This window comes from Haliotis rufescens, unplaced genomic scaffold (genome assembly GCF_023055435.1).
Source record: "Haliotis rufescens isolate VD_foot unplaced genomic scaffold, xgHalRufe1.0.p SCAF_6, whole genome shotgun sequence".
Classification (NCBI taxonomy): Eukaryota; Metazoa; Mollusca; class Gastropoda; order Lepetellida; family Haliotidae; genus Haliotis; species Haliotis rufescens.
In genome coordinates this window covers 53,113,367-53,126,787 of record NW_025964334.1, presented here as the reverse complement: position 1 = coordinate 53,126,787, position 13,421 = coordinate 53,113,367, and the positions used below count along the sequence as shown (strand labels likewise).

At 39.3% G+C, this 13,421-nt stretch overlaps 1 protein-coding gene across 1 annotated transcript in view; it reads left to right on the top strand.

Moving 5' to 3' along the window:
- LOC124138174 (soluble guanylate cyclase 88E-like) overlaps nt 1-7,063 on the top strand; it is a 199,678-nt gene extending 192,615 nt beyond the window's left edge. Inside the window, exons 11-13 of the mRNA XM_048386081.1 lie at nt 1,808-1,920; nt 3,202-3,338; nt 4,842-7,063. Coding sequence (XP_048242038.1) covers nt 1,808-1,920; nt 3,202-3,338; nt 4,842-5,221 — 630 coding nt within the window. The 3' untranslated portion in view covers nt 5,222-7,063. The remainder of the gene's footprint in view (nt 1-1,807; nt 1,921-3,201; nt 3,339-4,841) is intronic.
- The last annotated feature ends 6,358 nt before the right edge of the window (nt 7,064-13,421 follow it).

Genomic DNA, 13,421 nt, shown 5'->3' with positions numbered 1-13,421 from the left:
GTATGGGTACGATAGTCAATTTATTTTTGGTGTCCCCTGGGAAATGGATGAAATATTGCTAAAAGTGGCGTAAAAGAACCCTGTGCCTTGCAAGTAGCATTTTCCAGAGGCAAGGATGTCGGCTGACTTTGAAAGTCCAATTTCAACCTTTGCTGAACTAGGCTGGAATTCCTGGGCTCAATCATAGCGCCATCAGTGGCTATTACGAGTTATGTCCCTTCTATGCCTCTCTTATTGACAATCAGATCTGAACATCACTTGCATTTGCTTCAAACAAAATGGCGGTGCCCAGTCAAGACAATCTGATCGATAATCAAATCTGTTTTAATAAAATGTGTTACCCTATGAGGTGCATCAAATCACTTGAGCACCTTGACCAAAAACATTTGCAAAATATCTGTCCACATCCAGTTGACGGTACACATGATTTGCAAATCCTGAAGTTGACCGAAATCTGCATGTTGAAAATTTGAAATCCATGTTGTTTATGAAATGGATGTCATAAATTGCAGTCTAGTCTGGCAAGGGTGGGAACTGGACTTTTATAGTCAGTTAATGCCCTTGCCTCAGGAAGATGTGCAAAAAGTGGATAAAACATGTGGTCATAAAGGCTTCAAGTGTGCATTGTCCTTAGATGAATGATCATCACGGAATGCCAGCTCTCACCTGAATGTGTGATGGATGCTTGGACTATCTGCCAGTAGGTCTCCCTGGACAGTTGTAGCATGAATGTAGTCATTGCCTGTGAGGTTAACCTACCTTTTTCTATGTAAAATGCTGCCTAATCAACTCTAAACATGATATTGTTCTTGGACTAAAATTTATATTGAATTGATTTAAAGTCTTCATTCTTCATGTAGCTGTGCGACCCGTGAAGATCTGGTGTAGAATAGGTCTTCAGTAACCCATACTTGCCGTAAAAGGCGACTATGCTTGTCGTAAGACGCGACTATCGGGATCGGGTGGTCAGGCTCGCTGACTTGTTTGATATAGCTGGAATATTGCTGAGAGTGGCATTAAACAACAAACAAATAAACAAACAAAACATGTTGTTGTGCACCTTCTATTAGCATATCATCCAGCGCACATGTCCTTCCCATGGACTGCCTGTCCAGGTGTAGTTTTATGGAGGATTATTCTCTGGTTAATACTCCCCCAATGGACGTTTCATTTCCAAAGCAGCAAATCCAAAAGCAGGAGAGATATCTTAACCAAACTTGGCACATAGATAGGTCGGTAATGGTGACAGTGCTGCTTTCCGGAGCAGATCTTGAAAACCATTCCATATTTCTTCACCAAACTTTGCACATAGATAGGTCTAGTTGTAAACCGGTTCCTATTGATAGTTTGGGATTTTTCGAGTTTCCATAGCAACCACTTTGATTTAGACTAACAATGGTGGTAGTGCTTGTATCTTCCCCAAACTTTGCACATAGATAGGTCTAGTGGTAAACTGGTGCCTTTTGATAATTTGGGATCTTTCGAGTTTCCATAGCAACCACTTTGATTTAGACTAACAATGGTGGTAGTGCTCGTTTCCAGAGCAGAGCTTGAAAACCTTACAATATTTCCTGCCTTGCACGCAACTGGACATGTCATGTTGGCGGGGATATGAATATTTCATACGTGTTTCTTCTAGAATTTTTTAATTTTCTTGCTTATTTTATATGGACTTCCCTGTGTCTCTGTAAATGTACAGAGCAGGCCTAGAACACAAAAGTGGAACCGGAGATCTGCTGAGGTATGAAATCAGAAATTTTGGATTGGTATGTGAAAAGATATTAATTACAAAACCTTGGTGTTTCAGGGTAAAGGCCAGCAGAAGACTTACTGGCTGGCCGGCCGACGTGGCAGCCCCAGCACCAGCAAGATGATCCTTCTCTTCCAACAGGAACAGAATCTCAAGACTCCCCGGCTCGGGTGGGTATAGCCCTAGTGGTGGGCGAGTATAGCCCTAGTGGTGGGTGTGTATAGCCCCAGTGGTGGATGTGTATAACCCTAGTGGTGGGTGTGTATAGCCCTAGTGGTGGGTGTGTATAGCCCTAGTGGTGGATGTGTATAGCCCTAGTGGTGGGTGTGTATAGCCCTAGTGGTGGATGTGTATAGCCCTAGTGGGGTGTGTGTATAGCCCTAGTGGGGTGTGTGTATAGCCCTAGTGGTGGATGTGTATAACCCTAGTGGTGGATGTGTATAGCCCTAGTGGTGGGTGTGTATAGCCCTAGTGGTGGGTGTGTATAGCCCTAGTGGTGGGTGTGTATAGCCCTAGTGGTGGATGTGTATAGCCCTAGTGGGGTGTGTGTATAGCCCTAGTGGGGTGTGTGTATAGCCCTAGTGGTGGGTGTGTATAGCCCTAGTGGTGGATGTGTATAGCCCTAGTGGTGGGTGTGTATAGCCCTAGTGGTTGGTGTGTATAGTCTTAGTGGTGGCTGGGGATTGTCCTAGTGGTGGGTGTGTATAGCCCTAGTGGTGGGTGTGTATAGCCCTAGCGGTGAGTGTGTGTATAGACCTAGTGGTGGGTGTGTATAGCCCTAGTGGGGGATGTGTATAGACCTAGTGGTGGGTGTGTGTAGCCCTAGTGGTGGGTGTTTGTAGCCCTAGCAGTGAGTGTGTATAGCCCTAGTGGTGGGTGTGTATAGCCCTAGTGGTGGGTGTGTATAGCCCTGGTTGTTTGCTGAGTATAGTCCTAGTGTTGGGTGTGTATAGCAGTCGCCCTAGTGGTGGGTGTTTATAGCAGGTGAACTAGTCGTGTTTGTTTCGTTAGGTGACTTGGTTTCTGATAATGATATTTGAATTCCACTTTCAAACCAGAACAAAATCATGAACAGCATATCATATTTAAAAAATAATTTTTCACTAATTTCTCAGGGTATTATATTTTCATACATTTGTGTCCACAACTTTTGGAAAGTTTAATCATGAATTGGAGTAGCTTTATGAGATCCTGGGTCAACTGAGCCAAAACCAGAGTTGTGGATCCTGGACTGAAAAGGGAGATAAGTCATGTAAGGAGAATTTCACCTTATAATCACTGCCTTGAAATTTTGAAAAATTATAATCCCAGGTAACAAGTATTAAAATATCATTTACGTTGGGTTCTAGTCAGGTTGTCCAAACCCAGGCAATTTTGAAGCAGGAGATATAGAGGACATCATATCTAAAGTTGTCTCCTGTTCTACCGCTACATGATTGCTTCTGCTGCAGGTGTGTGCAGTCTTGCTGTGATCTGCACAGTCTGCATATTTCAAGCAGCGGCGCCAACCTCGCTGCCACCTTCAACCAGATCACCTGCAGTCAGGACGAACTGGACAGCAACTTCAATGAAGAACAGGAGAGCAAAGGTCAGACTTGATGTTGACAGTGTGACACATGGCATGGAATACATGGCACTTTAACAGATGATGTTTAGCATATTGAAAGTTACCTCTGTGTTGACCCAACAAGACGAAGGGCATGTGACTCATAAATGTTGTCTGCCCATCTTCAAAGTTATCTGCCGAAACTCATACGTTATAAATATTGAAAATTCGCGAAAAGTAAGAGACAAATCAAGTCTTGATTCAGTAGAAATAATGCAAACAATCACTTGAGAATCTACCAGGAGTTATAATAAAACTGAAAACGTAATTAGTCTGCCAGACATTCGGGCTGTGGAGGAAAATTTTATGCAGCCCGACAGAAAAGTTACCAGCCACGGGTCAGCGGGCTGGCTGTTCTTTCGGACACTGGTGTAGAACCCTGTGAAGATCAGGGCTCGAATTGGTAACAAACAAACAAACAAACAAACAAAACAGACAACCAAAAACAAACATCTGTGTTGACCTTAAACAAACAAACAAACAAACAAACAAACCTCTGTGTTGACCTCAGAAAATCCCTAAAAGTATCAAATGGTCTTGCTTGTCATGAAGCCAGGATGACCTAGACAGCGAGGGACTTGATGGTAACAGTTTACAATAAACCAATGGAAGTGCTTCACACATTATGTCTGTTGAAACATTCATGTTGACTTGTAGAATATACTGATGAGTAAAGACTCACAAATAATCAGATTTTGAGGAAATTTTCTAGTTCCAACAATTGATGCAATTAGCATCTCCCCATACACTTTTAATATAATACTGAAATATCAGCACCACCCTGCCTTTTGGTGCGACAAGCACAGTCGCCTTTTATGGCAAGCATGGGTTGCTGAAGACGTATTCTACCCCAGATCTTCACAGGTCTTTTGCTTTGTGTATAACACTAATGATCTAATCATCCAGCAGACGCGCAGGTTCCATGTGATATTAAATGTAAACAAGTCATCCTATATATTTTTGCGCAATCTCATTAAAATCAGATCTTAGATCTAGCTACCGCTAAACAAAGATCTGAGGACATCCCATTATGGGTCATGTCAGACTGACCTTGCGCGAACTTTGACCGACAATGGAATGACCAGTCAGAAGGCAGCTTTCTCGAGCTTTATGGCACTAATTTCAAATTGGCGACTACGCTTCGAAACATATTTTGACAAATTCTCGATTACAAATTTGAAACCTGAACAAAAGAACATTCTGGAATGGCTAATAGATGGTCTAGAGTGTATGGATTCAGTTGTTAAAACCGTAACTATCGTTGGGAATAAAGTTTTCGAGGTTGCATGATTAGAAATCCCATTCCGACTGTCACTTTCATAATCTGGTAAGTGATGCTCTGATTGGTCGGATGAAAGGTCGTTCTGACATGACCCCTAATGGGATGTCCTCAGATCTTTGTTCAGCGGTAGCGAGAACTAAAGTCTGATTTTAATGAGATTGAGTTTTGCTATGTGTAAAACACAGTTATGATCTTGTTTACAGTGAAACGGGGACTTAGCAACAGTCTGAGTGACATCCGCTTCATCGATGAAGATGACGACCCTGAGGAACAGTGCAACAGTGCCAAGAAACTTCCTCCAACATCAAAGAGTGCTTCGCCGTTAACACCAGGGGGCGCTGCTAACCACACAATAAATGCACAGCAGGATCATAAACCTCGGCAAAACAGACCTTGTCATGAGAAAACAGACCACTACAATGGCTCAGCAAATGGCACGATTCTGCTGGCGTGTCACAAGGCTGGAATGTGTGTCCGCGTGTCGGAAACTCAGGATATGACAGCTAGTTGCTCCTGTGCCTTGCAAGGAGCATGTTCTTGTCCAGTCCAACCTAGCAAAGGTCAAGGTCTCTCCAGAAAATGATGCAGAGTAGAGTTCGGTATTATGAGATGTGTTTTGTGATAACAGACTGTGGTATGAACATATCTATCATAGGCCTACCCAAAAAACGTTAACGTGTGTTCCCAAACATAAATATGAATGCTGTTTGTCATTTTGTACAATAAATATTGACTAGCAGAAATATGAGTAGATTTTTCATGCTAAAACTAGTCTCTAGTTTTTAGTACGAGTTGACAATGTATTCCACAAAATAATGATATACAATTCTAGTGCTGCTTATCAACATTTTCTGGATATGTTGTCGACTAGTTTTAGAGTACAAAATCTACTCATATTCTGCTATTTAATACGTTTGTGTGCAGAAAAGACAAATAGAAGAAACATGTCTATGTTTTTTAACACGTTAGATTTTTTCTTTGGGAGGCCTGTATCAGGGATTTCAAAATGATTTTACTGGCTGATTTTGATTTTCTAATCAATATTAAATTCAGATGAGTTGGTACTTTATCTCGATATCGATTAATAAATATTCAAACAATGGCTACATGTACGATGCGGTTTTCACAGACAACTTTGAAAGTTCCTGAAACTTAAAACCAAAATAAAATGCATGTTTATAAAGGAAGCATACAGTCTACATGGCCTTTTACAAGTATGTTTATTGACAATTCATGTTTGGTAGGATAAATAAACAATTAAAACATGCTCCTTGAAATTTTTCTTAAAATGACACATAAAAGAGTTACTTCTATTTCATTATCGACCTGCTTTTGGGATTTGTTGGAAAATATAAGTGGCAAAGCTCTCTTAATCGGTTTTGGTACCGGTATTCCGGTATGAGAAAGTGTGGACGGATCGATGAATCAAGGAAAAGAAAATTGCCTAGTATATATATATCTAGGGGTCAATGAATTGTAATTTTTTTATGACATTCCTACACAAAGTACCGGTACCGGTACCAAATTGGTTTACAAATTGTCATAAGTCTTTTTGATAGTCACAGCCACTGCTATCATTTCCTGAAGCTGATGAGAAAAAAATACTGCCTGTAACATCATTTTGAAACCCTGGAACCATTCCAATATGGCTGACAATCAGTTTTGTCTCAGTAGTTAATTGTTGCCTTCATTGTTTCTGTATATGCAAAGAGTTGTACAACATACCTACTATTTTCTTGCATATCATTTGTATGTAGTCTTCATGGTTGTAAGGGACTGGTCATTTATAATAGGTGAGGGTGGATTTGTCATAGGACTGTATCACATTTTGCTGACTCACCTAATTTTATGCAATATTTTTTATGACCCCCCCTACCTCATTTTATGTAAAAAAATCATGATAACCCACCAACCAGCCACGCCTCCCTTTAATAAATGACAGTCCCTAAAAATGTTCAAATTAATAATTTTGTTACATGAAAAAATAGAATTGTGCCATTTTTTTCTTTCCCCCACCATGCAGTTGTCATAAGTTTTGGGCGATCCCCCCTCTTTTAGTGTGTCATTTTTTCATGATCCCCCTCTCACCGGCCCACCGGCCCCAAAAATACGTGACCAGTCCCTAAAACTTGTTTGTAATCATACGTCCATCACAGTGGGAAATACCATGACACAGCTACAGAACAAAACAACTCATGCAAGTGTATGCAAATGTACAGTGGTGTATTTTTAGATTGTGTATGTCACATTTTTTAACAGAGCCACATCAAAAGTAGTTGTGAATATGTCTTTCCTGAGTCTGTCTATGTTAATAACAACAACAACAACAATAATAATATAATGTGCATTTATAATGCGCCAAATTCCAATCACCAAGTGGATGCTCATTGTGTTACACTATTAACAACAACAATAATAATGATAATGATAATGATAATAATAATAATAATTATGATGATGATGATGATGATGATGATGATGATGATGATGATGTGCATTTATAATGCGCCAAATTCCATTCACCAAGTGGATGTTCATAGTGTTACGCTATTATTACCCCGGTCAATGGATCAAGTGAATTCGATTTTCATTTCACGTGAGGATTGTGAGAATATGCGGGAAATACCAAACGTAACCCACCTATTCGTAAAACCAACTTGTCCGAGGTCAGATTCTCTTCAGGGAGTCATCATTATTAAAATTTGGGTAAATATTTTTAAAAGCTTGTACATTTTATCATCGTCCTTAAAGAGGACATAATGTTGATATCTCATATAGGAAATAAACGACTTTGGTCGTTGTTTATCGTACAATAAAACACTAAAGGGAGAATAAACCATGAGGGGTGCAGCAGTGTTTTATTGTGTGATAAACAACGACCACAAGTCGTAAATTTCTAAAATAAAAACAGCACCATATGGACTAAATCACAAATACGATTGATATGGCTCTGTGACTTGACGAGATTGGTGCAAATTTATCAATATCATCTCATCTTCATATGAATCTCGCCATAATTAATTCCACCAGACATTACTAACCATGACGTCCACGAATCTATCCAGAGTATTGCAGGTACTGAAGCTCACCTGCCTGTGGGGACTTGAAAGGTCAATGGAGTCCTGAGAGACCTGTTTCTTCTACGACTCAATTCACAAAATGATTTTCCACTGACATTTCCTCCTATAAATATCTTTATTAATTTTTGTGAACAACCTCAATGTTCGTGTTTTTACTGATAAAAGAAATTGTAAATTTTTTATCAGTTAAGTCCACAATCTCCGGATATCTAGGAGTTAACAAACTTCACACAACTAACATTATAATCATATTTATTGATATACCTGGTATTTCTGTTCTCCCAGTGGAAGAAATTTTATTTTGAAATAATATCTTAAAGAAGGAAATTTCAGAATGTCTAACTTTTGCAGAAAAAAGGCTTTATTTCAGTGTTGAGGTATTCATTTATTGTATCAGGTATCTGATGTGTGTTGTATTAGAGTGATAATTGTGATAAGTAGAAAAAAACATACTTTAATCATTTTGATTAAATCATGAAGTGATTTATACTACTCAAAAGAAGTTAAAGAACACCCGATTCTTTCATATTTGTTAAACTGTCTGGCATCAGGTGTTCCTTAACTTCTTTTGAGTAGCATATATAATATAATTACAATATATTGTATATAAACAATACAGTGTATTACCTCAGAAGACCAATTTATTGGCACTTTTTCTATTTTAGCGATACTATTAAAATTCAACATGACAACATGGATTTTTTTTGTGTGGTCAAAGTGATCTTTACTGTGGGCGGTACAGAAGACCTTATCATTCTGATTTCATTTTTTTCTGAAGTTTCTATTTTTAAGGTCTGATCCGTAACCCTGTGACCCTGTGATATTTATATATATAAGGGCATATGGTGTGATATTCAAATTAAACAACCTTCACATCACAGTGAGGATCAACAGATATTTGGACCATTATCATGAGAAAGTTACGTTTCATTCATTGCACCATACATGAAAATCTTCAAGCCTTTGTAATATAAGATGTGAATCACTCACTCACTCACTCACTCACTCACTCTCAGAGGGTGGATGACCATGTGACCTAATGGTGACCTAGTGGTGACCTAATGGTGACATCAGGAGGATGAAAGTTTTAATCTATTGGCCCACTGTTATAATGCTTTATACAAGGCTTAAAAAATAATAGTCTTGGTTCGTAGGCACCGCCCGCATCATCATAAAGTCTGCCGCACGTTTCATTTTCATTTCCATTTTCCCAAAAAGATTTTAAAATATCATAATACTTTAAAAAAATGTGATCCAATATAGCACGCAGTTACTTCCCTTTACATGCGCACTGCTTTACTGCACATCTCGTGTTATGGCCATGGCGGGATCAGGAGTTTGTATGCTTGTTATGTAGGCAGGCCCTTTCCAAGGTTGAAGGTACACAACTGTTTAATTGAGTAGATCTATTTTATGGTCTCTGGTTTGTACAAGCAAACCCCCCCCCCCCCCAACCCCCCCCCCCCCCCCCAAAAAAAACACTTTATTTTCAAAAGTCATTGCCTGAGAACCAATTCATTTTTTTTTTTAAACCTAATCAACACAGCAACACAAAAGGGAAACTATATAAGAGCTAGGTCAGATAGCATTGGTTTCCTTGGACCATGTGCATGTCAATAATTTGTATCGTCATCCCATTCCTTGTAAATGTGCAAATTATGTGCTTAGCCAAACACTCTTATCCTCCCCTACAGGTGCAAATACTCTAGTTTACAGGGGTAGAAACTAACATTTTTGGCTCTCTAGCCCTTATAATGATAAGATATAGCAAAACCCTTAAAAATGGCAATTTTCTACTAGTCCTAAGGATACCTTAACTATTGGCCAGTTTGGCAAGGACTACAGGACTAGCGCCAATTTCTACTGCTGGTTTGGTATCGAGAAAGACATGGGATGGAGGTCGATTCAATTTATCTTCCGCCAGGGATGAGCTTTAAATTCCTTGAATTGGGATTTGTATTTTCATTTCAAGTAGAGCACAAATTCTGAAAACTGATGCTCCATCTTAAAAGTTTCAAGACCCATTGGATTCTCTGCCAGGGGTATGTCTAGCCTTGCTTCAAGTCTGTTCTGAGTGATGAACAAGGGGTGCCAGTCTTTCTGTAATCTAAGAATTATGATTTAAACTATTAAAATAATCATTGCCTTAGAGATATGTGCCAGTCTAGGGAATGTCCTGCCTTGGGGTATGTAGGGACAATCAAAATGGCTTCTGGCCAAACTGGGCTTGGGATAGATATTCATCATCCTGTCTGCCGGCATTCTGGGACGGGTTTGAAAGGTGCAAAAGCTACCAATGAATGGGTGTGATAGCCTTAACACCGCAAATCTCATTAAAATCAGATCTAAGTTCCTCCTGCTACAAAGATCTGAGGTCATCCCATACGGTTCACGCCAGAACGACCTTTCACGAACTTTGACCGACCACTGAAAGGACAAACAAGAAGTTGACTTCTTGATTTAGAAACCAGCTTTCAAGAGCTATACGGCACTCGTTTCAACCTGGCGACTTCCATTACAGACTACGTTTGAAAAATATGTTGACACAGTTCTCGATTAAAATTTTGTAAAACTGAACAAACATACATTCTGGAATGTTTGTCCCACGGACGTGAGAGATAGACTATAATTTTGATGGAATCAGTCGTACGGGCCGTTACTGTCATTCGGAATACCCCGTGTTAACGTTTTCGAGGTTGCATGATTAGAAAACACATTCCGACTGTCACTTTCATGATCTGGTAAGCGACGCTCTGATTGGTCGGATGAAAGGTAGTTCTGACGTGACCCTTAATGGGATGTTCGCAGATCTTTGTTTAGCGATAGCGAGAACTAAGATCTGATTTTAATGAGATTGTAACACAGCCTCCTTGTCATGTATCCCCTCATCTTCCCGAGGCAAGAGCGTTTACTGACTATAAAAGTTCAGTTTCCACCCTTGCCGAACTAGGCTGGTATTATGAAGTTACATTTTGGCTGGACTAACGAGTCTATGCATAGTCCAATCAAAATCGTGCTCCGAAATCGAAATCCGGTTCGTAAACTGTCGTGTAGATTTCGGTCGATTGCAGGATTTGCAAAGCACGTGCATCGCCAACTAGTTGTCAGCAGATATTTTCCAAATCTTTTCATGTTTTTAATCAAGGTGCTCACTTGATCTGATGCATTTCGCGATGTAAGACCCGTTTTATCACAACATAGATCTTGATTATCGATCAGATCGTCCTAACTCGGCGCCACCATTTTGTGTGAAGCAAACGCAGGTGATACGAGAGGTGGAATCTGATTGGTCTATAGGAGAGGCTTAGAAGGGACGTAACTGGTAGTAGCCACTGGTGGCGCTACGATCGATCCCAGTAATTCCAGCCTAGTTCGGCAAGGCTGGAAACTGGACTTTTATAGTCAGTTAACTCTCATGCCTCGGGAAGATGGTTTCCCCTGGGTACAGTATGTGATTCTGTGTTTTAAACAAAATGTCACGCGACTAACCCACCTGACCCGAGTACCCCTTTCTCGTCCCTGCCCCAGTTTTGTTCGCGATTATTGCACGGTGTCATTGTATCTGACATCATGGGTTGTTGTTCACAATATCAATCACAGTTCCAGACTTGATTAAATACCGGCTGCTGTCATATAGCTGGAGTATTGCCGAGTGAGGCATAAACAACAAACAAACAAACAAACAAGCTTGTCATAAAACAACTGATTATTTGGGATCAGGGCCCTCTTGCACAAAATGATCTTAGCGCTAAGACTATCGTAAGCCTATGTTAATGTATGGGAGTTAAGATAATTTTAGCGCTAAGATCGCTTTGTGCAAGTGGGCCCAGTTCACCTTATCAGGCCAATTGTTTTAGAGTGAGTGAGTGGGTAAATCAGCTGGTGGATGAGTGAGTGAGTGAGCAAGCGTGCGAGCGAGAGCTCTGAACAGTATTTCATGTTGTTAGAGCTATTTTTATTGTTTTTCTAAATAATAGAAACACAGGCCTTATTTATATCTGGTTATCTTGAAGTAAACATATAGGAATAACTTGAGATGACCAGATATCGAAATAAGAGAATAAATTGTGTGATCTTATTGTTATTTTAAACAATCATGTTCGCAATCTCTTGGTGGAGAGAGTTAACTATATATACTCATGTTATTCACTATAGAATCTGTGATATTTTTCATCTGTATCATCGTCATATTTATTATTTAAAGATGAGCATATAACATGTTTATGATTAGTATGTGTTATTTATTAGTGTATCATATAAAAATGTATATATTTAGATTTTTATGAAGTCTTGGAAAGTGAGATCTGAAATGCATTCTATATTACTCTGTATCGACTCATATATGAAATACTACCCTTTGTTCAACAACTACTTGTCACTTCTACCCAAAGGCACAATTAGCTGTAATAATCAAACAATAGTCATTGTTAATAATTCAAAGAATTACCTCTATTACATCATTACCAAAAATCCTGAACTTTGGCTAACATTACGCTATAAAAATCTTCAGATTTTCAACAGAGGCCTTCTTCACAGTCAACTATCTGTAATTAGTTGTGCAACTAATAGTATTCTACTGTAATCATATAAATGGAGCTGAAAATTACTAATAATTATGGACTGCATAGATATACAGGTTCTGTATTTAAGTCACACGGGCCGGTCGGGTAGCCTAGTGGTTCAAGCGTTCGCTTGTCACGCCGAAGACCCGGATTCGATTCCCGACATGGGTACAATGTGTGAAGCCCATTTCTGGTGTCCCCCGCCGTGATATTGCTGGAATATTGATAAGCGGCGCAAAACCACACTCACTCACTCACTTAAGTCACACAACAAATACCATGTCACTTCAGGCAATTTGATGCCATTGTGTTCATGCATGTAGGTTTACTCCCGTGAAGATGCTGGTTAGAATTGATCTTCAGCAACCTATGCTTGTCGCAAAAGACGACTAAATGGATCAAGTGGTTAGGCTCACTGACTTAGTTGATTGCATGTCATCGTATCCAATCTGCCTTGATGGATGCTCATGACATCAATCACTAGATTTCAGACTGCCTTCAAATGGCTGGAATACTGCTTGAGTGTGGCGTTAATCAACAAACAAACAACAAAGGAAGCCGAAAACAGAAAGTGACACCTCAAATGGTCTTTGTGTAACAAACAGAAAGTGCAAAGCTGAATATCAAATTTCAATTTAAAAAATACAAATCTTGAGAAAACCTATTTAGTTTATTTTCAAACTATACACCAGTAAATACCAGAAGAGAAAACATCTTAGTTTGAAACTTCTAAACATCTATTTAAAAACAAATAATAGTTAATTTTGCCTTTGTGTATGTCATAAGTGGTTGTCTATTACAGGAACCTTGGACTAGTTTCCTGAAAAAGTTTCCTGAAATAGCTGGAGGTGCCCAGACTATTGCAAGTGTTGAGGCAGTGTGGTATTATCAATTTGTCCATACTGGCTCCTGATAAGCTTGGTATACCTAGGATATACCAACAGAGATATTTTGTTCCAACTATAAACGTCAAGTGCCTGCATCTTCCAGGAATGTAATACATGTGGTAGAAATATGAATAAAATAATACAAAGCCATAAAAGCTATTGTTCTCCAGTTGGGTTAAATCTCATAAACAGGGACGTTATGATATCCCAGGCACATTTCTATATATGTTATGATATTACAGGGATTTTATTAA